We start from the raw sequence: 25,950 nt of genomic DNA, 5'->3' as shown, positions 1-25,950 counted from the left end.
CGGGGCGCTGGCTGGCGGAGTTTCCGCGCCTTGCGCTGGGTGTCGGGGCGGCCTCGGGGGGCCGCGTTCGCCGCGCCCGCGCCGCCTGCCCGCCCGCCCCTCGTCGCCTCCGCGCCGCGGGTCATGCTGCTGCCGTCCGACGTGGCCCGGCTGGTGCTGGGTGAGCGAGGTGGGGGGAGGGAGCGGGCGCGGCGCGGCCCTGGGCCCGGTTCCCCCCACCCCGCGCGGGGCCCCGGCCGCCCCCGGCCCCGCCGGGAAGCGCGGCAGCTGCCCGGGGCTCCAGCCCGGGCGCCGCGCTCGGGGCTCCGTTAGCCCGGCAGCGGCTCCGCGGAGACCGGGCGGCGCCGGTGTCTCGCTGCAGGCAGGTGGCTCGTGAGGGAGCCTTAGTAGCGTGTCCGTTGCAGAGGAGCCCAGGTGATCCGAGAGGCCAGGCGGGAATGAGCGAGGGTTCGGCTGGCTTCTCTTTCCCTGTTTCTGTGGCCTGCAAGGTCAGATCGAGAGCTCGGTTCTGTGGTGGGCTCCCCGTCTGCGGGACGCGTAAAATGAGTGTTTGCGGGGCTTGGGCGGCAGGGAGAACGAGCTGTTAAAAAGACTTTGTGCTTTGGAATATTTGGCTCCTTCCAAAGATGAGCACAAGCGGGTGGCATTTAGAGATAAGACCCTGATATTTAATAGGTACACCGTAAGCATGTATTGGCCCAGGCCGCGAAGATTTCCTAACAGTTTTCATTGTAAGGTGCTGTTTTCATGTGGGCAGATTTTGCCAGTCAAAAACCATTGAGGCTGAATCTTTTCTTTAGTCTGCCTCCAGCTCTATTTATTTTTAAATACTCCCTGAAACGTTTGTTATTGCTGTCTGAGAACTGAGGGTAATAAGAGAAACATTGTTTTTATTATTGCAAAGTAATAGGATTTTTTCAAACTCCATGCATTGTAAAAGAACACCTAAAATTGTGCAAGGGAAATCTCTTTTTGGCCATTAACTACTTGCTGTACTTTTCTATAAAATTTTGGTTAAGTTGTAAGTGTGTGAAGAAAAAGCTCATTTCACATGCTGTGTAGAGACTTGTAGACGTACTCAACTGAGAAGCTTGGCCATTTCATGTATACTAAAGGCGCTCCATCCTGTCTTGTGCCTGTTGTGGCATGGTGCATGCATTAGTCCCAGAAAACTTCTGAGCTTCTGAGAGTGCAGAAGAGGGTGTTCTTAACAGTTACTTCTGTCTTCTAATAGCGATTGCCCCTCTATGAGGCATCTGAACAGGGAGCAGATGAACAGGCTTCCTAGTGCAGTTCCTCTTCCTTTTTTTTTTTTTTTTCTTTTCTCTAGCAAAGTCTTTTTGGTGCTGTGAGCGTTGATGAATATTGATTTAAGAAATGGTAAGATGAGCTTGCCTGTAGAAAAAGGCATAAGCAAATTTATCATTTTCTAATTAAAGAGTGAATGAATACTTTAAGTTAAATGTGTCCTTACATGCATTAAGATAGATCAAAATATTGAATAATTCCTAGTTCAGTAGGTACTCTTCCTTTTGTGTCTCTTATTTGTTTTTGGTAATGTTAAAGATTGTATATGGCTATGTAATTGTAATGTGTGTGCACAAACAGTTTAAGTTCAATCGCCTAGAAAATCTTAATACTGGTATTTTTTAGTTTTGGAGTGCCTTATTTTACAGGAAATTGGTGAAGGTGCCAGATATGCCCATATGCCAGCATTCAGTCTTCCTTCACAGTAGGAGGCTCAAGAAAGTGGAATTGCAACTATTTTTTAGTGAATATCCAGATGAGTTTGATTGTGAGAACGGCCACACCAGCACAAACCAAAGCCCCATCTAGCATAACGCCCTGTCTTTAGTACCGGCCCACAATAGTGGTACAGTGGCTAGAAATAAGACAGGCATGTAGGTGCTTTTCCCCCAGATATGCCCTCAGCTTCTAGCAATTTGTGGTTTGAGGGTTTTCTAACAAAATGCATTTGAAAAATTAAATGTGGCAGCCCTCTCTGTTCTGCAGGTGCCAGCCTCATTTTCTCTCATACATCCTAATTAAACTAGCTCATACATCCTAATTAAACTCACAGTGGTTATTCCCAAACTGTGTTTAGCTTTGAAGCTTATTTGTCTGAGATTTGAACAAAGGCTGGTGAGTCTGAAAACTGATCTACTTTTCCTAGCTATACGTGGATCTGATAAAAGATATTATGTCTTCATGCAAGCTTAAAGGCATGTTTTTTTCTGTGGCCTTTCCTGAACTGAGGCAGACCATTTTGGGATTCTGTGTAAATATATATCTTGACGTATAGCATTGTATGATTAGGTGTGTATTTTAACTTTTCTTTAAACCATTGCACATTCAGTTCGGCTACAGGCAAGAAAGAAAAGACACCATGTTTTCTTTTATGGCTCTTTGTTCTATAATCCTTTATGCAGACTGATCTAGCTTCACCTTTTAGTGTTCAGACTATTTGAAAATTAAAGCAGGACTTAAAATGTCTTGAAGGGGCATATTTGCTGAGGATTGGAATTTTGGAAAAGTAGACTTTTTCGGTATAGTTCCTGGTAAGATAATTACTGAGTCTTGGGGTGGGTGTATAAAGTGTACAAGTGACAGTGAGTATGTATATTAAAAATGCAAATTACAGTAAGTAGAAAAAAATATTTTATTCTAAAAATAATAATTTTTGTATAATATCATTTTTGGAAGAAATCTAATACACTGTTGTAACAATGCATGTTTTACATTTTCTGAAATTGGAGAACGTACAGAGAGTTATTGTTGCGTAGCAATGCATTTTACTAATAAAGTGCTATAGAATTCCGTCTAATTATAAAGCTAGATGTTTTATAATTAAAACCCATGTGTGAGTTTGTTCTTGACTTGAAGCTGACAAATTTTCTTCTTGTCTGTACAGTGCTATGTGCAGTAAAGATCAATCAGAAATTGTTTATACTGTCTCACTTTTAGTCTTGAATAGTTTGTAAATCCAGTACAATGTCAATAATATTACGTGCTCTTTCTGATTTTAACTATTAAAGAAATTCATTGCAAGACAGGTGTTCTTTCAGAATAACTTTAGTTTCCTTATCTGATGTATGAATATTTATCTAGTTGTTTCAACATTATATCATATAGCTGGTTGTGTTAATGCTTCGATACCTACCAAGCACAACATGCAGAAATAATGAATAAAATAGCAAAATTTTCTGTCTGATTTATTGCAGGGTATTTACAACAGGAAAAGCTTTTAGCTACCTGCCGCGAATTTATTTTAGAAAGCTCAGATTTGAAAGAATATGCAGAGCACTGTACAGAGGATGGGTTTATTCCGGCCTGCTTGCTGGTGAGTTTGTATTTGCAACACAGAAAGTTAAATTGTGTTACATTAGTGGAAAAGAAGCCTTTTTTCCCCCAAAACCTCTTCAGAGATTTTTCAGAATATATATGAACAGTGTAACAGTTGCTTCTCAAATGGTGCTTAAGATGTTTAGTTTGATAGTCATCTCTGTTTCTCAAAATCTTGTGCTGTTAGCAGGTGCTTTCTTACTTGGTTTCCAATATTTAATATTGCTAAGAAATATTTAAGAGTAAAATATGCAAATTGTGTTCAGCATGTTACATTTAATATGCTTTATAGTTTTCAGGATTGCTATATGGAAGGGCGTTCCAAGGATTTTATTGATTTCAGGGTTGCTCTAGTTATTTGTTGAAGATCACTTCCTTTTCTTAGATACATCAGCCAGTAATGCTCTGTTTCATGTAAATATTAATTTAGGTAAGGTGCCTCAGCTTTATTTGAGTGTACCAAAATTTTGTTGACAACAACTAAGTTTTGATTCAGCTTCTTCTTTGATCAGTACGATCTGCTTTGTGCCAGATGAAATGTGGAAGTTTGGGTGTGGGTATAAATACAATGTGCAGCTGCATATGTAGATAGGTGCATATAACTACAGGGTAACTTGATGCTTTGCATTTTTAACACATAGGAAATGAGATTTTTTTATTTAGTATTGAAATTGTAGGTTTTGGATATTGCTATGTATCAACTTTTTGATATTTCTATGTGTATTTTCTTCTCATTTTGCATTCCATTCTTCTAATGTGCCACTCAATTATATATTCTGGGATTTTGTCCACAATATTCAAAGTTCGTGGAAATCTTCTGAGATCAGTGGTCTTGAACAGAGCATGGAACTTCTTATTTCATTTACAAATGTTTAGTCATCTATACTTTGGGGGCAGTGAGGGAAGGGAGTTGAGAACCAAGTTATGGCCAGGAAGAGTTAGAAAAACAACTGTAAATAGAAAGGATTTATCCAGATTGTTTAAGGTTTGAATTCTCTTCCTTTTCTCAAGAGTTACATTTTTTTCTGTTTTTCTTAGAAAGGTGATAATATTATAGTGTAAAGAAAAAAAAATCTCACTGCAGCTAAAATACCTGCAATTCAGTAAAGTGCTTTTATCAGTCATATGCTGTAGGAGTTTGTACAAGCAAACAAGACAAAAAGGTATCAGTAAATGATAGTGATAATTCAAAAGTCTTAATTCTCTGTTTGACCTAAAACAACAGAACAAATAAATATGATATGAAAGTTAATAATAATATTTCTACTTTAGACAACAGCTCTTTTCAGGTTTGCATCTTAGTGCATTTTATGTTCCAGGATGGTAGATACTTGGTAATCCATCGTAGCTGCTCATAATCTTATTCTTGTGTCTGTATTCCATAAAAACAAAGACAGGTCAAGTTGAAGTGATGCAGATCAGACTGCTGTACCAGTGGTGTGCAACAAGATCGTGCACTTCAGATTTTATGTTCAGAATGGCATTTTGGCTCATAGATTATTCTCTACCCGTTTTGAGACAACTCAGCATCAGCAACTTCAAGTACAGTTCCTTGTGTTGAGGGTCACCATGGTGTAGTCTTTAAAGAACTGTGATAATTAAATGTGCCAAGATTGTGACAAACTTAAATATAATGTGTTACAGTGGATGGAGTATAAGTTATTAGGCAAGATTCTAAGATCAGTGGGCTTTTCTTTTCTTTTTTCTCCCCCAGTCCCTGTGTGGAAAAAACTTGACAACTATTCTTAATGAGTATGTAGCCATGAAAACAAAAGGTAAGCCTTCAGAGTGAGATTTATTTATTTATTTATTTATTTATCTTGTTTATCTGTCAAAATTGTGAACAACTTGAGGAAGAGACGATATCTCTATCTATCTTAGAGCAGTACCCCGTCTATGTTAGAAGCTGAAGGCCTTGTTGTTGTGCACACAATTAACTGCCACTTAGATCAGAATTTTGTGAGCAAAGTGAATTGACTGTCGTAATTTGGAATTGCCAGCATATATTTTCACTTCAAATTTGAAAAGAACTTTTACTGTAATAAAGCACAAAAATTCAATAAAGTGTGCAGAAAATCTGAGTATATGATTGTAAACTGTTTATTGTGAGATAAATAACTAGAGAGAATCCTATGGCATGAAATGATTCTTGTCTTGTTTTTAAAACTAATTAAAATAAATTCAGAATAAATTAATATTTTGTGTAGATGGCAGAGATAGAATTAGAACTTTTTTGTTTAATTTTTAAAAGCAATTTTTGAGCTTCAGAATTTGACCTAGTCTTAACAGTTTTTCATGTGTGTTGTGTAGTCAGATTTTATTAAAGTGCTTGGTTCCAAGGCCTGTAATTTAAGAAATATAATGTTCGGAATGTTTTGGAATTTTTTTCCCTTCTTGCTATGTTTAATAGGAATGGTAACTAAGACACAGATGTAGTTTCTTCAAAATAGTTTCTATTTGGCATCTTGAAGAACATTACAAATGGGTCTGCCTACCTCTTTCAATTTTTTCTTTAATGTTCTGTGCTTCAAAAATACCAAGTGCTTTTAGCCTTTTGGGTGACATCTTAAAATAAGCTATAACTTTTAAAGAGCTGTCCCCTGGATTAAATTTTTTAAAAGCACATGGGTGACTTGGGAATATAAATCCATTTTCAGAAGGGAGTTTTACGAAGTTAGGTTATGTTTGTGAACTGCTCAGGAGCCAGTGATGTGCAGATTCCAGTGAGAATTATCATCATGAATGTCTTTGTCTCAATTTCATTTAGTGTCCTAAAACTAAGAAGTCTATCCATGATGACTGTATGTTTGTATCAGTCAGTTTGGTTTTTTTTTTAATTAGGAGTTTGGGCTCTCCAGTTAACAGAATATTTAGAAGGCAACTAGACACCTAAAGTTAGGTGATATCTGAATCATCCCAAAATAATTATTTTGACTGTGATGTATCTATTTTAATACCTAAAATGTTTTTTTTAATGGTTTATTTTAGAAACAACAAATGAAGTTCCAGCAATGATGTCATCTCTGTGGAAAAAATTAGACTATACACTTTCTCAGATCAGGTAATACAGCTTTGAAATCAAGAATGTGAAAATTTTCCTTAAGAGTGAGGCTGTGTGTTGACCTACTCTCCTTATATTCATATCGGAATGGTTTCAATATTTATTATTTCTGAGAAATAGTGAAAGATGCATGCTCTGAGAGTAAATATGGTTGAGCAGACATCTCAAGATTTTAAGCCTGGGCTAAGCAGATGGGAGGGTGTTGGTATGGTTTTGTATGTGGCCTTTCCATCATAAAACAATATACCAGGGCTTGTATAGAAACTGATACCATTGCAGTTATGTGATCAAAAACCTAACAGTAAGCTTCATTTGAAGAATCTGCGGCCATTGCTTAAAACAACAACAAAAAACCTCCAACAAACAGCAGATAAAACCATATGAAATAATGCTCAATTGGTGCCAGACTGAAATTTGCCATATGATTCTTTCATAATATGTAGTTGGGTGTTTCCATTGAGATCCTTTTATTTATGTTACCTGCTTAATTTTATAGGAGCATGCAGAATTCCACAGGATTTTCTGCTAATCAAAGGGGTAAGTAACTGAATCAGTTGCATGGGATCAATAGGTTTTATGTTCAAACTGTCCGTTGTGGGAACTGTGTGGGAACCCTTCAGCAATTGGTAATTTATCTCTTAAGAGCTCTTAAGAGCAGATTCTAATATTGTCAAATCTCTACTGCATGACTTCAGCATATGTCTGTTGTCCTCAGGGCAGTCTGCAGATTACTATGATGGTCAAGAAAGGAAAATAAGAAAAGCCTTGCGTTTTGCTAGGGGCAAAGCCTTGCATTTTGCTAGGTAGCATTTTCTCCTCTGCTGAAAAATTTTTAGAGGTTTACTCAGTTAAAAGGTTTGAAAACTGCTGCTGCATTGCTGAAGCTGTTGACTTAATTTGTGGCTCATAGAGGAAGTGAAAATATAACCAGTCTAATTATCATGCAGTTTCAATTCCATAGAAGAGGAATTTAAAATCATATTATAATTTTAAGGCAAATATTTTATACATATACAGACATACATTTAAACAAAATATGAAAAGATAAGTCGTTCATCTAGAATTGTGTTTCCTTCATTGCAAAATCTGGCAAATGAACTCTCAAAAGGGAAAAGTTATTTTATTTACAAATAAATTTTTCTCTTTATAGTACTTCTGCTGAGGAACCTGTATGAGAAAAGAGAATGTGCAATATAGGTATTGGCCATTCTTAGACCTGAGACTCAGTGGATCAGGTGGCGTGGTGGTGTTTAAATTTAGCAGATTTGGTCTGATAAATAACTGCATACTTATATTGGCTTAACTATTTCAGTTAAGGACATTTATATAGATGATACATAGTGAAATGGCACTTTGGTGTGATTTAGTCCCATAAGTATTTAAGCAGTGGTACGAGCACCTTAATATTGTTTACAATGTTTGTATAAGTGATCTGTACTATTTTAATTATATTGGCTCAAACCTGTAAAACAGAAGTCAAAAGTGGGGGTTGTTGACTTGTTGAATTTTCATAAATTAAATGTTTAAGCACAAACAAGTTTTAATGGAACATCCTTAATTAGGTCTAACATTACGATGTCCAAGAACTACCTCTTGGAAAATCAGCAACCTTTTTAAGATCCTGTGTCATATATTTTCATCTTGTCTTTATTATCTGCAGCGCGTACAAGAAGTGGAATTGTAGAAATGAAAAGACAGAGAATGCTTCAGCAATCAGCTCCTCCAAACTCAGGATTGTTGTCTGTAGCCCATCAGTCAGGGCAACAGAGTTCCTCTTCTATTGTATCTACTCAAGTTTTGCATAGGCCAGCAATAAATCAAAGTATACCACAGACAAGACTGAATACCTTGTTTGTGCACCAGTCACAAACGCAGGAAAATAAGATCAACAGTAAGTTGCACTTCCCCCCCCCCTTTTCCTTAGTCTTTTTATTTCTGTGAAGAATTTCTGCATGTAGGTGGAACTTTTCTAAAATCAGGGCTGTCATCTTCCTCAAAAAAAAGTTTCAAAGAAATTCCTGCTTTGTTCCCCTGTCCAGACTCTCCGGAATGGTTCAGGTGATTAAAATAAAAGGCATGTTCAAAAGATAAGTGGCTCTTGCATGTTTGCTAACGTGGGTTTGTAGTTCACAAATACGTCAGTTTGTCATTATTCTATCATGTGTTCTCACCCTTGCCCCAAAAGCTGTTTTAGGACATAGGATATCACCTGGACATTTTAGTGTATGTTTAAAGGTAATGCTTCTTGCTTTCATGATAATATTAAATTATTTTCCATGAATTCCCTGCAACATTTGATTTGAACATACTATATAATCTATAGATTTATATAATGCCTTAAGAATGTCCCTGGAAAAAGATACTGGTATCATGTTTTTTTGTTTTGTTTTGTTTTTTAATAAAGCAGGAGATTTCATACACATTCAGGTTCCAGGATCACAAGAACGAAAGCTTCACTCAAACTTGCTATCTCCAGGAAGACGAAAAAGGTGAACACTTGAACACTTTTTTCATATGTTTTAGTCTCTAGTGTAAATTTTCTCAGCTGGTAGACTGTTTCAGATCTAAGGTCCACTGACAGTGGCCAGCATCTGATACTCATGGAGGAAAGTCTAAGAACTTAACATTAGATTGATAGGAGGCTACTTATGTTTCCTTATTGCATACAGCAGGCTTCAACATTATTTCTTCTAGTTTTAGAGATCAGCAGAAAGCTTTGAAGTCTGACCTTTAATATTCCTTCCAAAATCAATTATGAAAACTGTCAGTATAAATATAAATGTACATTCTGTTTTTTAACCTAGAGAAGCTGTCGGCTTTGGTAACTTTTGACAGCAGAAAGCTTCATATTCATGCTAAAAGTGTGAAAAACTGTGTTCTTATACTAGTATGTTTTGCATTTTTTTACTCTTTGATTCCTGTGTCCCTTTGTTTTTAATGAGGGGAGAACCATCTTTTTCTGTTCCACTTGTTATCTTTATCCTTAAATAAATCCCAATCTTATCACTATTTTTGCTTATAAGTTTTCCAGGTCCTTACTTATTTCTGCTGTTTCCAAATCCCCTCTATTCCTGCACGATTTCTTTTGCATGTAAGTGATTTAGTGCCGCTGCTGATTGTCATGGTTGTTTCAGAAAGGGTCACACCAATCTGATTAAAAAAATAAAACAAATTTCCTATTCACTATCTAAGTTCTTATGCAGCCTAACATTTGTTTGCTTTTTTGACAACAATTGTACCTTGAGAGATTTTTGTTTTCAATGATGATGCCCAAATCCCTTTCCTGAGAGGCAGTTCATTAGAACCTGTACAAACAGTTAATATTTTTTCCCTCCAGTATGCGTTATTGTACTTTGAATTGTGGGTGTAGAATTCAGTTTGCCATTGTGCTGTTTTATCCACTGTCTCTGTATATTTAATTTTAATTTATTTTTATGTAGTCTGACACAGCAAATGCACACAAGATAATGAAACAAATGTAAGGTTTTATTGTATTTCCAATATGTAGTTAGTTTTCTGTTGGTTAAAATCTTTCACTTGCTGAGGAGCAGGAGGAGAGATTTGTTTTAGTCACCTTTACCTCTGTTGTTTGTTATGTTCTCACAAAATATGTCTTAAATTTCCTGAAATGCTTCAGTGAATCTCAGAAGAGGAAAAGCATTGCAACATCTGCACCTCTTTCAACAAGTAGAAGTTCTCAAGACACTGATGAAATAATCATAGAAAAAGAAAGTGAGCCACTTCAAGAATTCATAGATGGTAACTTCCCAGTAAGTATACACTTATGGAGGGTGGTTAGATTTAAGGAACAAATTCAAATTAAGGAAAGCTAGTCCTCTATATGTTGTTCATCATAAGTATTACAGAAATTAGGTTTAGAAGCTAAATGTATTCTTTTATATTTGAACTGGCTCTGTGTGTCTACTCAATATGGCATAGCTACATACACATTTTTTGATTTTTTTGACTTTGCTAAGAAGTCTATATTCTATCAGAACAGAGTAATTTTTTAGACAGTGAAAATCAGAAAACATGATAAACCTTGCTGTGCTTCAGAAGAGTATGAGTACAGGAAGGTTTTGTGATGCTTTTCATAGAGATATGCTGCAGTCATAGATCAGGTGTCTTGGTGGACAGTAGTGATGCTAGACAGTCAAAGAGGTAAGTGAATTTTTTCAGAAAGAGAACGAGTTTGCACTAGCATCACATGAAATGGTTAAAATATTTTCTGTTACTATGAAGAGTATTGTCTATATAGAATTGATTTTTACCAGTAAGTTGAAAATTCATGTTCCTTTTGTAGTGATGATAAAAATAGATATATGACCACTTTAAAACTGTGCTTTCCAGCAACTGGTTATTGAAAACGCCAGAGAAAAAATCCTGAGCAACAAATCTCTTCAGGAGAAGCTTGCTGAGAACATTAACAAAATCTTGGGCAGGTAATAAGCATACATATGGAATTTACAGGTTCCTTTTACTTGATTTATTTCTGAATTCTGAACTAACAACTGTGTTCCAGTGATGGCAATGTCACACAGACCCCTAAACAGACAGACAGTGGCCCCATGGAACAGGAGACTTCGATTGATGAAATCCTGGGACTTCAGGTAGGTGTGGATTGCCCTATTTGCCGTATTTGGTAGTCAGCCACGTGAACGTGATCACTTATTGGGACTATGTTGAACCTCTGCCTACTGCCTGATGTCTCTGATCACTCTCCTCTTTCTCTCATCCTCCTCTGATTTGGTGTGAAATCTATTCTTTCTATGATTTTTACAATACAGCTAAGCCTATCTAATGGCTGCCTTCTGCCCAAGAGGCAATCCCACCGCTTTCCTTGCATACGTGCTCACTCTTACATAGTTGTGTGGTGGTGGACCGGTTCAAGAAGCCGAACTGTCAGGAGCTTGTATTTTGTTGGAGGTAGTTTTCAGACAGTTTAGCACTGTGAACCTCTTCCCAGTGGCTGTACAGGGTTCCAGAAGCATGCAGCAGTGTCAAGAGGCAAGGGACCAGGACCACTTCTGGCAGTGGTTAGCTGTTAGGTTGCTCTCAGACTGCGATCTAAGTTCACTGACCCACATTCATCACCTGCCTGCTTTGGATCACTGCATCTTTGGCACCAGTAATTTCAGAAGCTTCTGACTTGGGATCCTGATCAACAGACTTATCTAGAAAACTTTCTCATTGTAAAAGAAAAAGGAATTTAAAATATCTTGCAGCCTCCTAACATGTTCAGTCTGGTCTGATTTTTCAGATTTGCTGTAAGTTACGCTTTGGTCATCCAATGTAGCAAGAGATATTGCCTTTGGAACCTAAATAAAACTTAATATTTTCTTGCTTTTGGAGGATATATATATTCTACTTCTGCAAACTTATGTTTTAATGTTCTCCCTCCACTGTCTTACAGCCCTTGAGCTGACAATCAGAGGGGCCTTTAATGAGAGAAATGATAATCTTAGTCCTCATGAAAAGGAAAGGAGAGTTCAGGCAGTTCCTAGTTTTCGAAGTAGAGGTGTTTAATTTTTAAATGCTATCCTTCTGTTGTTTGGTGATTTCTGATAGATATTTGTTGAAATCCACAGTTGAAGAGCTGTATTCCATTTTTTCTGAGCAAAACAAAATCAAAGCAGCTTCTTAGTTTAGCTGCTGAGACAAAATAATCAAAAAAGCACACCACATGGACTGTGCTGATTTTAATAATCAGTAACCCAAGTGCTTATGTCATGTCAAGTGAGAAATCTTGAAAATGTTAATTTATAAAACATCCTAGACCTAATTGTGATATATGTAACCCAAGTTCTGTACAATTGAAAAATTCTTTAAGTAGTTAATAATTAAGTATGGCTTAGAATAGTTAGGCTTTTGTCTAATATTTTGCATAGTTTTCACATCAAAAATGCATTGTTAATAGACAGGTCTCCCTTCCCTCTTATCTACAGGAAATCTTGGGCTTGTAACACTCTCCAGGCTAGAGGTATCAGGTCAACTTCTCACCAATCAGGTGTAGAAGTGTATCCAGATATCCCAGGAAAAAGCATGTAGTATTTTCTGGATCTTTTTCGTTCACCCTTAAAACCATAGTATGAAGGGTTGTAGAGTGTTTAGAGGATCTCCTGAAGGCTGGGAGAGACTTTGTGCTTGAACACTTCAGTTTGTACTGACTGCTCCACTCATTTTCCTCCTGGCTGCTACCAGACAAGTCAGCTTGGGTCGGGAACCTTAGAGCAGTGTCCTGTGTAGACATGCCTCCTCCCTGCCTTTCACAGAAAAGTAGTTGGAGGTTATATTATAGAATGTTGAATGGGTAAATGAAATAGTAAAACTTCCTTTTGTTTAGCATTGTCTTCCAGAAGTTTATATAGTCAATTATAATTAATGAATTATATGCAAAAACAAGAAGCTGGGGTTAATTTTTTGGGGGGGGGGGGGGTTGTCTTACTAGTGTGGGCTCACATTGTTCACGCCATCTGCATAAGCTCCCAGCACAGCCTGAGATTTAGTCTTTGTTATGTGGAGAATATTCTAATAAGCACATGCAGGGTGTAATGTCTGACAAGGCCAATTGTTTTTTTTGGTGGTTTTTTTTTTGTTTGTTTTTTAAAAACACTTTAATCGATAGTTTATTTTTTAAAGGCATTAAATTAGTGGAAGAAGTATTTCCAACGTTTGTCTTCATGTTTCACTACTGAGCAGAAGTAATAGAACTGAAAACAAATTGAAAATAAAACAATTCCTGTTTGGGGGTGTTTTTTTTGTTTGTTTTTAATTGAGTAAACAGTTTTGTATGTCTTGTCGTTTTTTTAGGGTGAAATTCATATGTCAGAAGAGGCTATACAGGACATTCTAGAACAGACAGAATCAGATCCAGCTTTTCAGGCGCTCTTTGACTTGTTTGATTATGGTAGGTATATTATTCTCGATTGTACCATTATTATAAAGCATCATGAATGATGAGGTTTTTCAAATATTTCTTGAAGAAACAAAGTAATTCAGCAGATTTCTTTTGCAAGAGAAATAGACTATATGGCATCCGAGTGCCTCAATTCAGAATGAGATACCTGATATATCCTTATTTGTGGATATGAAGTGGAACATTTTCACATAGCTGAAATTCAGGTTTTGTGCTGACTCACAGTGATTGTTTTATAGCTGCTATTTTAGACTCTCCTGGTCCAAAGGATGATAGTTCCTATTTATTTTTCTATTCTGTTGTAAATTTTTCTGCTTTTCTAATCAGGGATATCTTCAAATACAAGATAAGGACGTTTCTATGCTATTGCTGGATCTGTAATAAAAATAGAATAATAGTTGTTCTTTGCTCAGTTTAGGATGGCATTTCTTGAATTTGAAATCCAAACGCTTCATTTAAAATGTATTAATTACTCTTGTGCGTAAAATGATATATTTAAACATTCTTGGTGCTTCATTTTGAAAATAGGAAAGAACAAGGTAAACAAGAATTTACCTGCTGGTATTTCTGGTCAGAATGGAGTAGAAAATACAATCCTGGTGGATGAAAATAACCTGGAAACACTTGAAAGTTCGTTAGGAACAGAAGAAACTAGTAAGTGTAGTTTTTTCCCTAAAATCTCTTCTAGTATGTTCATTTTTATTATGAGATTACTTTCAGACAATTTGATTCTATATATCAAAGGCTTCATGTTTTCAATGATAATACCCAGTCTGAAGTTTACATTTCATGGACATACAGTTGCACCTAGTCTGTTAGAAAGTTTGACTCTTAAATTTAAAAGTAGTCCATCAGGGTACTTGTAAGTTGTGCTTGATGAGCTCCTGAATGAAATCCGAATGTCTGCAAAGCCTATTTACTCATTCCAAACAGATACTCTGCAATTTTCAGTGTGGAACATGTGAAATTAATATAAAGCTAATATTTTACATTGAACCATACCAATCTTTTCTCTCTGTTCTGTAACATATTGGTTAATTAGTACACAAAAAGAGTTACTGAGTTAGACCAAAGGTATGTCTAGTCTGTCTACCCCATTCTTAACAATAGTTAGTCAATAGCAGATATTTAGAGAAAGTATGTGAGAAGTAGAGCTGGAGATCTTATCCTGAAATGTTCTTTTGAGCTTCTGGAAAATCTGATTTAGTTACTTGAGCCATTTACTTATTACATATATACTTATTTATGTACAAACTGAATCACCAGATCACCTGATCTATCTAGTCTAACCATATGTTTTCTACTCAGCTTGAAAATAAGGATTAGATGAGTAGTGTTATTCCCACTTAGTTTTGTGTGAAACAGTTTTCCATTAAAGTGATTTGTGACTGTAAAAACCCTGTAATAGAATCATCTGCTGTGATAATTATGGAACCAATTTGGTCTCTATTTTACAGGTGATAATTCTAGAGAATCTCTATCCTGTAAAGATTTTCATTTAGGAGAAGCGTCATGTGCCTTGAAGAATAGCATTAATGATGATGATATGGCTAAGAAAAATACAGCCAATGAACAGTTGCATGGAAATTGTAGACCAAAAAAGCAGACTGAAATGCTTAAAACAGTTACCACTGATCAAATTGGAGAGCTTGAAATCACTTTTGACTCTGTGCCTGGTTTGACTGAATCTACCAAAAGACAGAGTTCTGACAGTGAGTGTAATGAACACTGTGGAGATGCTTATGATATTAAAGAGTCAGTTGCATTAGTGTCTGAAAGTGAAAGAGCTATGGAAACTGAAAAAGACACACTAAGTCCAAATGCTCAAAGTGGTCCTGGTTTAGAATATGTTCATTCTGGCAGTTCACAGATTGCTTTGGTTTCGTTGACAAATGGTACTACAGCCAGTGAAAACAGAACACAGTCTGGAAGTAAATGTCACTTATCGCCAGATACATCACTATCTGAAAAAACACATATCAAAAGCCCTTCTGATGGGAGCCCTGGCCACAGTGTGTTGCTAAGAAAAAATAATTCATCGATTTCTAGCCCGTCAGCAGATTCAGGAAAAGAACAGGCTGTAACGAACGATACAGTGACATTACCTGGTATTTTACAGCAGAGTTCTAGCCACCACTCCAACTGTCAGGACCAGGGTAAGCAGTCAGACTGTGCTGTGAGATCTGCTGTGAAAATTTCAGATCTTGACAAAACAGAGTTGCAGCTTGAAGTTATTGATACTTCTAACAAACCGTATTCAAATGATCAGCATACACTCAATAAGCCTTGTAAGAAAGATTTTAACCTCCCTTCAGGGCTATCAAGCTCAGAGGGAACACAAGTGGAAATGCAAGAACCTTCGTCTTCTACAAAAGTAGATGCTGATAATATATTTTTCTCTTCTGGTGATGATGCATGTACAGAAATTTCTGTAGTATCTACAGAAAATAATCTTACTACATCTGAAATATGCCATTCACCTCTCTCAGAAACCGCATCCTCAACAGACAAGTCTGGCACCGAAGCCAAAAGTATTAGTGGTGTATCTTCTAGTAGTCAGGCGATGGATGTTGATTCTTCAAATATAATGTCCCTCAAAATCATCATCAGTGATGATCCATTTATTTCATCAGATACTGAGTTAAATAATGCTGTTTCCAGCATCACAGGAGAAAATTTGCCAACTATAATACTGTCTTCTCCAGCCAAATCCCCAACCAAAACTACTGGCCTGTCCAAATGCCTAACTTCAGAAGATACTGAAAAAAATGTGGATTCAGCATTGGCAGAGCAGAATCTTCTTGTACTTAGACCAAAGGATCCTGTTGTCAGCTCAGTTAACACTCAGAATGAAGATTGCACTGTTTTTTCAGTTGCTGGTGCAACTAATCTTTCCAAGGAAGGGGGATTTATACAGTTGATGCCAGCAACAAGCACAGCTTTTGGCAATTCAAATAACCTCTACATAGCCACCTGTGTGACAGATCCAGCTACTTTGGGCACAGCTGTAACTCCGTCGAATGTGGTTGTGTTGCCTGGCAGTTCTATGCCACTTGCCGCCCAAGCTCCAGCAGTACAACAGTTAAGGACTCCTCCTAGATCCAGCAATACATTTGCAGCAAGCCAGACTGTCTCTCCAAACTTCCCGCAAGGTAAACTAGTTTTGAAAAATCAGTGAAAATTTGTTGCATGTATATAGAGCTGTTTTCACTCGTTTTTGTGAATGCACTAAAAGTAAAAATGATTTTTTAAACAGTGCTTTATCTGCCCCTTGAAACTAGCCAGGAATTACGTATTTTGTGAATATATTATTTGTTGTTAAGAATGAAATAGAAATTACAAGAGTCCTAGATTATGCAGCTTTGAAAAAAATAGCCTCATAGTTCAGAAGCTCACATTACATGATTTTAGTGGTGGTAAACTTAAGGATATTTTGGCTTGCACTATAAAAGATGACAGTATTTCAACTAATTTTGCCTTAAACTGCTAAATAAAGCAGTGGAATGTTTTACATTACTATGTACATGTTTTATTTATCAATGACAATTTGCATTTTAGGAATGATGCTTCTAATGGCCAATATATGACCAATTTTGATCCCATTTTAATGGAAAAATAGTCACAGAGATGTTTTTTTAAAATGTAACAGCCTAAACCAGAAAGATTTTATGGCTAAGAGAAAAAGCAGGATCACATATGCTAATGTCTCATTTCATAAATATTTGACTAAATTTATTATAACTCTTTAATTTTTTTTTTAATAAGATTCCTGTTTACAAGTAGGTTCCTTTGTGTTGTGGGTTACTCATATTTAGTCTGGATAGCTGGCTGGATACAGATAGCCTGTCCAAAATTACTTTCTTGCTTTGTTTTTGTTTTGTTTTTTTTCCCAAAAAACTGATCTACACTGTGAAATTTACCTCTAAGTGTTTGCTTGTGAGTATGAACTTTTTTGTGAAAGAGTTGCACCAGTGAAAACTGTAGCACATCTAGACAAAGATGAAAGTAAAACATTATGTTCTTTCCATAATAATGCTCTCCGGTGTAAGCATTTTTATTACCACAGCAATAAAAATTCTGAGTGCTTTTCTAGTGTTAAACCCAACCAAAAATATAAAGCACTTGCAATCAACAAATTTAGACCTCTTTCCAAAAGTATAAATTTGTCACAGTTATCCTTGAACTCCTGTGTGATCAGAGGTCAGTACAACATTATGTGCAGAATCTTAAGAGTGATGGCTCTTTTATCATTAGGATTTCTTTACACAACTATTATCTTTAGCTTTTTATCATAGGAAGAGAAATAGAAATATGTCCATTTTTCTGCATTTGGTATTTTTTCTGCATGTGTTCGTGGAGCTGAAAGAAAAATTTACTCCACGCAGCTCATCACTTCAATTAACATGCAATAATAATTTCCCTATTTTATGATTCCTGTGTGTCTGGCAGCCAGAGTCTTTTACAACGTGTTAGGAGAATGGATTTGATTTAAGTCATTAAGTAGGAAACTTTGGCTTAAATAGTCCGAATTAGTCTCATTGTGCTTTTTTTTTTTTTTTCTTTTTTATCAGTTGATCTCAAGCCCAGTAATGAGCTACAGTCTTACATTTGACACCTTTTACCAGCCAGGAGTATACATTAGATGTCTACATATATACAAAAAGCCTTTTTCAACTTGTTTACCACTTATATGAGGAAGGTGTTCTGGATGCACCAGAAAAAAAAATTTTTTTTGCTATCAACTTTTGGGCATGCTAATTGTAGGGAATAGAATGCAAATAATAGTTTATGTTTGCTAAGCATCAAGATGAGCTATTTAATGTTACTTTTTTCTTAATTACTTTAATTAAAACTTCAAGCTTTAACATAAGTGTGTTATACTTTAAGCTTCATCTTTAAGGAGGAAAACAAAGTTTACTTTAAGAATCCATTTAAAACTAAAAATAAAGCTTGTATTCACCTTGTTTTGTAGTAGTCATCTGTGGTGAGGATCCTACTTTTCTTTAAAAGACAGACCTTTTCTTGCCACAGGTTTTGACCGTGCATAATTTTAAGGAATCCTGTCTTCACACTTTTCTTTTCACTGAGGTATTTTATTTTCTGTATAATTTTAATCCTTTGGTATTTTTAGGTTCTGCTATTATAATAGCATCTCCAGTGCAACCTGTCTTGCAAGGAATGGTGGGAATGATCCCTCTCTCAGTAGTGGGACAAAATGGGAATACTTTCTCAGCACCTGCTCGCCAGGTAACATGTTACAAATAAATCTTTGTCTTTTCAAAATTAAAGCTGAACTTATTCTTTTGGTAAATTTTAATGGGATATTTTGATTCTTTTAAGGTTCTACATATGCCTGTAGCAAATCCAGTGTGTAACAGAAGTGTTCCTAAACTACCCATCCCTCCCAAATCTCAGAAGATCCCTGGAGCAAGAAACAAGACTAATACAGGTACCTGCCTCGCATCTTTGAGAACAGCAGAACTGACAGTTCTGAAAACATGTCACTTCTTAGTGAAAACGTTTCATAAATGCCATTCTCCTCTGCCAGGTAACAACTGGGGTTGCTTTGAGAGAGGCCTGTACCTGTCATTAGTAACAATATTTGTTCAATTTACAAATAAGAACTGCCAGCATATTAAATAATTCGGAACTTGGAATCAAGCTTATTGTAGAAATTTAATGTTTCAAGACTCTAATGCAGTTATAAAATTGTACTTTTCTTTATATTTCCAATTATTTTTCATCTCATTAGTTCTAAGTGCAGTTTACTGCTGCCATTGAAACCAAACTGCACTGAAACACCAACAGTTCTAAACATTTATTAAGGATATATATATAGGATATGTATCTAATAGTAGTATTGCATATTTATACAAAAAATGCACTCTGCTATCTCTTTTCTCCTTATCATTTCATGTATATATGTGTACATTCATTTCATTGAGAGATTGCTTCTTTAAATAGTAAATTTAAACAAGACTGGAATTTAGTTCATTTCTCAGTATTGGGACAAGGTAAAGAAAAATAATTGAAAATAAAAAATTTAGCTTGTGTTACAAGGGCAACCTGTGTTTCAGCTTGTTTACCTTTTAAAAAGAGTAGGCTTATCCGTATAAGTGAAAATAGAATGAAGTTGCAGATTAAGAAAGAGGCTAGGATTTTATACTTAGTCTGTACTCTGATTAGGTGATGGGTAACTAAGAGTTGCCTGTAGTTATATCCCTTCTGCTTGCAAATTCTTGTACACTTGTAAAATTTGTAAGTCCAATTTAATTCATTTTTTCTTGACAGGTCTGTTATCTTCAATTAGACAGCAAGCTTCTTGTTCATACTTAGTTGGTGACCTTTGCTAATCTATTAATCTGTAAATCTTAAAATTAGGAAAATGTTGCAAAGTTTCATTGCTGGATTTTTCTTTATTGATTCTTTATCGTGTGAAATGTTACCGTACTGTGAGTTGATTTACTTGGATTACTGCAGTTAATGCTTCATCTGTTGTTCCAGGAAAATTGGTAACAAGTGTAGCTGAGCCTTTGAGCCATTCAAATTCTCGTACGCAAAGGTTAGTAATACTCGTTATTCAAACTTGCTTTCTTTTCCTTGCCATGGATTTTTTTGTGCAGTATGGGGAGGCAGGGGAGAGAAGGACAGGTTTTTTTTAAACAGTGGCATAAGCAATATGCAATCAGCATTTTTTTTTCCTCCTTTCTGTCTCCTAAGAGTATTGATACAGAGTGGTGTGTGCTACTGCTGGTGCAGCTGCATATTAATGATAACCTTGCGCCCAAATTCTGTTATTACGGTTCCTCTGTTAATTTAATAGAGTTTTGTGTTTACTTTCTCCTGTCTCAATTTTCAAATAGAAGTTGTTTGAAAAGAGTCTGAGCTAGCAGAAATTGCCTGTTACATTTACTGGAAGAATTTAAAGAATAAAACCTTTTTTTTTTTTTTCCTTTTCTATTCAGACTAGACTAATACCTGTGTTGGTTTTTTTTCCTTGCCGTTACCACACTCTGGCCCAAATCCAGTAGAGTTTGTCAGATTGTGTTCTGCACCAGTGTTTCAGCTCTGCACTGCTTTCTCATTTATCAAGTGAAGAGTCAAGGCAAGGAGAATCGCATGCTAACTTTATATTGATGAATATAATTTAATTCCTAATCAGAATAGGTACTAGTTCTCTCTTGGGCAAGTGAGAGAGAAGAAAAGGCATCAGTAGTAACTCTTATTGCTAATGGACTTATGGAAACAAAAGGACATTGGAAAGAGCAAAAGAGTGAAGGAGGAAATAAGAAGTTGAGTTAAAATATTAGTGATGAAGAGTTCTCTTATGTAAGAAAAAAGCATACTTAAAAAAAAAAAAAATCTACCTTTTAGGAACTCAGTTAAAATGTTGGGAAAGAAACCTGGAAGAAAAGAACAAAGTAGTCAACCTCTTATTTAAAAAAAAAAAAAAAAAAAAAAGAGGTATACACTATACATGCATGTGAAGGTGGTTTTAGGAGAGCCACAGAAGCGAGATCTGGGATAATACCTTTTGGAGAATTCAGCTTTCTGTTAATTTTTCCATCTCCAGTCATATATGTTTGGCATAGCAAAGGGAGCAAAATATTCCCTGTAAAGAGAGACAATTTCTTATTTCTACCCTTTGCCCGGTGTTTCATCTCAAATTTCACTGAAATAAAACAAGCTACTACCACTCACTTTCTTTGGAGTTACCATCCCAAAGATAACTTGGCTTTTCCTCCTATAACGGCTTATGTGCACTGGAGAGTGGTGCTAGTGTAGATGAATATGCAGAATCCTCTCCTGGAAATGCAGCATATGCCAGGAAGGAGGACACAGACATAACAGTGGTCTGAGCTGATAGAGCAGAAGCATTTTTCTTTTGACATTGCTGCAATGCACTAGTGACTTTTTCACACTAATGTGGCTATTTGACAGATGGAGACCAAGCCCTCCAGAGCATGTGTATTCTCATCCAAATGCCCATCAGAAGCTGTACTGGGTCAAACCAAAGTCTGTCTTGTTCTGTATCCTATCATCAATAGTGAATGCCTAGGCGAGAGTACTAGAACAAGGCAAACGTGATGATATTGCACAGAATATTCTGCCAGCTTTTTAGTTGTTTCAGCTCTGAGGATTTCCAGAGCTAGAAACAGTATCTTTATATGCAGTATCCCATGATGGACTTTCCTATCAAGAATGTGCTCAGTTGCATTTTGAACTCAAGTGAATTACCAGCATCCACAAATATCCCAGGGCAGAAAGTTATGAAGCTTAATTACATGCAGTGTCTGAACCACTTTGTTTTGTTTTGAACCTAACACTAGTTTTATTTGATGCCCCTACTTCTGTTGGAAGATACAGCTAAGAATAGCTACTTTTTCATTTTTTTCTAGAGCTCTGTTGCATTTTGCCTTAGGGGAGAGCCTTTTCCAGGCTGAAGAGCCTTAGTGTACCTAATTGTTCTTTGTACAGACTCTGTTTCATACCTTTTTACCTTCTTTGTTGGTCTTCTCTGAACTTTCTGCAGTTGTTACTCCTTAGTCACGGTCTTTGTATGTTGACCAAATATTTATACTTGTCAAATGGAGAAAGCTTTAAATGGGTTTTTTGGGTGAGGAGGAACTTGCAGCCAGCTGAAATAAACTTGCACAATAAGAATAAATACGTTGCTGAAGTATTTTCACCTCATTTTCAGGACTGGAAATTCAGACAAGCTTACCAGTGCAGAACTAGGAAGGAAAGCGGAGGAGAACTTGCTTGTTGTACCAGTAGAAAGCATGAGCTCAAATTCAAGACAAGGTGAAAGTCACAGGAGAGTGCTTTGCTTTGATAATGTCCTACCCACTCCAGGAGGAAATACTCAAATTCAGACTACTAAGAGTTTACCTCAGAAAGAAAGGAATGAAAATACTTTATTTGCTGTTGACTCTGCATCTTCTTCTGCTAAAGCACAGGTAACAAAGAGAGAGAAAGATAAAACGTTGCCTAGAATTCTGTGTAAGCCAGAAGCTGGTAGCAACAGAAACGTATCTGTGAAGGAGCCACAGCCTGAGCGGAAGGTGGTAACTGCAGGGCTTCCATTAGATCCCTTCCACAAGACTACAGCAAATAAAGAGAATGAGTTACGAAGAGATAGTGATGAAAAACAGAAGAACCAGGACACCGCCAAACTCTCAAATGGCCAACAAAGCGTTAGCTTATGGAATGAAAAGACAGTTGCTTCAGTGCAAGAGCTGAACAAAAAACAAGGGTCATTGTCAAATGGGAATAGCAAATCTTCAGCGTCTGTTTCTTTGTCCTCAAAGGAGCCAAAACGAGAACCAGCTAAAGTTTCCAACCAAGGCCTTTGCTTGGCAAGTCCTTTCACTAAACAATGTGTAGAAATGTTACAAGACATTCAGTGGCATAGCCCTACTAGTAAAACAGTTGAAAATGGAGAATTACCAGTACCCCGTACACCATCTGGAGTTGGGGACAGGCACACAGACGATACCACGGATAGTGTGAGGACACCAACCTGTCGGCGTTTCAATGAGGACAGCACAACACCTAGAATAATGGTCCCTCCTGCTACCCCAGACTTACCTGCCTGCAGCCCAGCTAGCGAAACAGGTAGTGAAAATAGTGTCAGTATGGCTGCTCACACACTGATGATACTGTCACGGGCTGCTATTGCAAGGACTAGCACTGCAACTCCACTGAAGGACAATACTCAGCAGTTCAGATCTTTAAGGAGCACAGTAAAGAAAAGGAAGCTGGAGGACTTGAATGAAGGTGAGAGAAATTCTCGCTCTGCAAACAGAAAAGACCTTCAAAGCTCTCCAACGCCATCAAAGAAGAAGAAAATAAAGGCAAGTACAGGCATTTACTTTTTAATTTAAAATGTTAAATATATAATAGATTGAAAGTTATTTATAGTGGGATGGTAGTCCCAGTACCATCCACTTTTTTTTTAATAGTCCAAATCCCTGACATCCTATATATAATATTCATAAGTTTTAGTAACTTTATCTCTCAAGCTCATTCTGAATTAAGAGTCTTAAGATTTGTGTACAGTGCTCAGATACACAAGTAACTCCCATTGGCTATCTGCACATATCTGTGAAAATCAAAAGAATTCTCTTAAAACATGATTGAGTTTCTAAAATTCAAGCTATTTTCACATTCCCTCCCTTCACCACCAGGACTAGAAATCCACATTTTGTATATTGCCAGTCTCTGTAGTCTACAAAACCTTGCCTTTAACTTGAGGATTTGATTTAATGGCAAATAGCAAAGGTATAGGTGAGACATTAAAAGGTTATGTATATAAATAATCAAAAAGGAGACACATTATAACTCTAACTCACGATACTTAGTTATACACACTCCTGAAATGTTACAAATGAAAAATGCTCAGCTGTTTATAGTGTACATGTTACAAAAGCTGAGAGAGATGGTACGTCTGAAGTCTGGGTGGGCTAATACTAAAGTTGAGAACTTTGCATGATTATGGGACAGGAGTAGTCAATTTCATGGGGGATACACATAAGTACATACACATTTCAGTGTCCAGTTGCTGAGTGAGCTTTGTGCAGTTATTTCTACAGTGTAGATGGGGAAGGATGAAGAAAAAGAGAATGTTTATAGACAGCTTCAGTATCTTCAAGTTCTTGGTATTTAATGCAGCTGCTCTTCTTCTCCAACAGAAAAAGAAGCTACCAAATTCTTTTCCAGCAGGAATGGATGTGGACAAGTTCTTGTTATCTCTGCATTATGATGAATAAAAAGATTTGAACTCTGACTGTATAAAGCCAGGTGTTCTTATGCTGAGGTTTTGCATGGGAAATTAATTCTAAAGGGTGAGTTGCACTTTCAGTGCACTGAAGATTCACTTTATAGCAAAATCATGCTGTTTCTGAAGCAGGTTGCTAAGTTTGTAAATATCATTGAGTTGGTATATGTTTATTTTTGAAAAAGCACTTGCATAATTATAGAGCCATTTAATTTGCAAAATTGTAAATTTGTATAAATGTAATGTAAGAAGAGTTGTAAGTTTCCTGTTAACACACCATATTGTCTGTGTTTTGCTGCATTCTCTACTTACCCCTCTGAACTGCTTTGTCAATTTGTGAAAAGGTTGTGATGTTGAAGGCAGCGTTCGTAATTCACTGTTGTAAGGCACGGACAGCTAACTGCAGCCACTTCCCATTGTCTTGGTGACTCCTAAAGAAACTTCAGATGCAACTGACTTGTACTAACATTATCTTCTCATATAACTGTAAAACCCATGTTTTAAGGCTTTGAATGAATTATTAAAAAAATTACATAAATCTAAGGCAAAAAAAATTCTTCTAATGAAACCTTCTCCAACCAGTCATTCAGACAAAAATTTAAGTTTGGATAGGCCTAATCTGTTTCTAGGATCTTACATGTACTTGCTACATATGATACCTTTTGAATGCAAAAGTTATTTTAAAATGAGGTACCTTCAATATGAATATTTAAACTGTAGTGATAGCCAGACAAGAATTTGGAAGTGTTCTACTGCAAGAGTAAATTCTTTCAACCATCTCTTGTACTGTTGAGAAAGCATTTGTTAATGTTACTTAAGCTTTTAGCCAGACACAGTAAAATTTGCATCTAATCTTTCAGTTTAACGTAGAACTTGGTCACAGCTAGTCTACAACCTGGTTCCCTTCAAAACAGATACAGGAGAAGCTCAAGCTACACTTCAGTACTAATTAGATGAAAATTAACACACACAAGCCTTGCTCCAGTACTGCAGAATTTCTCTACTGATGTTTCCTCTTTTGTTCTCAAATTGTTGAGGTCTTAAACAATGCAAGTTTTCTTGTAAGAGATCTATACAGCAACAGGGCAATGTTTCAAGATGATAGTATACAAGGATTCCTAAGGAACCAATATTATGCAGTAGATGTTTATATTAAACCCATCCAATAACTTAATACTGCATAGCATTTACAGCTTGAATAAATATTTTTGTTTTAATGAAGTTGTGTGTGTCTTACCTGACTGATTAAAATAATAAGCAAGCAGCTTTGTGGAGATTGTATAAAAGTGTGTCATGTTGCTATAAATCAGTCATTTGAAGACAAGAATTTCCCTGTTAACACTCAGATCTAACAGCAGTAACTGTCAGACTGCTGGGGCAGGCAGCAGTGAAAGGCAATCTTGCAGAGAGGCAAAAACCAAAGTCTGTTTGTCTTTGGTACACAGTGGCATTTTATGCCTAAGAGGGGACTCAAGGGTATTCTAACAGTTGATACATGATGTTTTTAAAACAGATTTGCTATTTATTTCAGACATAATGTAGTTCTTTCAGTGGACAGCTAGTATTGACTATAGTCTTGACATTTTCAGTTCAGTTAATCTGGTTAATATTAAAGACATGAATTATCAGCACACTTATGCTTTCGGAAGAAAAACACCTGTCTCCAGTTCCAGAGGTGCACAGATTCAGGGTGTCATGTGGACAAATACATTCTAGGTATCAGAGCATGGATAAAAAGGTTAATTTTATTAGTATGTAGCAGTTAAATCCCACTGCTCATTAGATATCTCTAAAACTTCCTTTCTTTCCAAAAAAGGAAAAAAGGTATATATTTCCCACTCCCTCTCCCCA

At 36.6% G+C, this 25,950-nt stretch overlaps 1 protein-coding gene across 3 annotated transcripts; it reads left to right on the top strand.

The window, feature by feature from the left end:
• The first annotated feature begins 83 nt into the window (after positions 1-83).
• On the top strand, positions 84-24,637 carry NPAT (nuclear protein, coactivator of histone transcription). Of its 3 annotated transcripts, none has more exons than XM_067289957.1 (18): positions 84-160; positions 3,222-3,340; positions 5,057-5,117; positions 6,331-6,403; positions 6,900-6,940; positions 8,064-8,294; positions 8,811-8,892; positions 10,041-10,173; positions 10,754-10,845; positions 10,926-11,013; positions 13,214-13,310; positions 13,848-13,973; positions 14,777-16,471; positions 18,451-18,566; positions 18,660-18,768; positions 19,824-19,881; positions 22,021-23,176; positions 24,014-24,637. In XM_067289957.1, exons 1-18 carry the CDS (start codon positions 124-126, stop codon positions 24,089-24,091), a joined length of 4,392 nt encoding a protein of 1,463 aa, XP_067146058.1. In that variant the 5' UTR covers positions 84-123; the 3' UTR covers positions 24,092-24,637. The 3 variants fall into 3 exon arrangements, with proteins under 3 accessions (XP_067146058.1, XP_067146055.1, XP_067146060.1); XM_067289954.1 differs by having other exon boundaries at positions 8,808-8,892; XM_067289959.1 differs by lacking the exons at positions 84-160; positions 3,222-3,340; positions 5,057-5,117; positions 6,331-6,403; positions 6,900-6,940 and adding an exon at positions 7,559-7,600 and having other exon boundaries at positions 8,808-8,892.
• The last annotated feature ends 1,313 nt before the right edge of the window (positions 24,638-25,950 follow it).

Source organism: Apteryx mantelli, chromosome 1 (assembly GCF_036417845.1).
Source record: "Apteryx mantelli isolate bAptMan1 chromosome 1, bAptMan1.hap1, whole genome shotgun sequence".
In the NCBI taxonomy this organism is placed as follows: domain Eukaryota; kingdom Metazoa; phylum Chordata; class Aves; order Apterygiformes; family Apterygidae; genus Apteryx; species Apteryx mantelli.
The sequence above is the reverse complement of the archived record's forward strand: the minus strand, read 5'-3'. Positions and strand labels throughout refer to the sequence as shown.

Coding starts and splice junctions, on each gene's coding strand:
- NPAT (XM_067289954.1), top strand. CDS start 124: ATGCTGCTGCCGTCCGACGTGGCCCGGCTGGTGCTGG. Junction 6,404..6,899: donor TATACACTTTCTCAGATCAG/GTAATACAGCTT, acceptor TTAATTTTATAG/GAGCATGCAGAATTCCACAG. Junction 11,014..13,213: donor ATGAAATCCTGGGACTTCAG/GTAGGTGTGGAT, acceptor TCGTTTTTTTAG/GGTGAAATTCATATGTCAGA.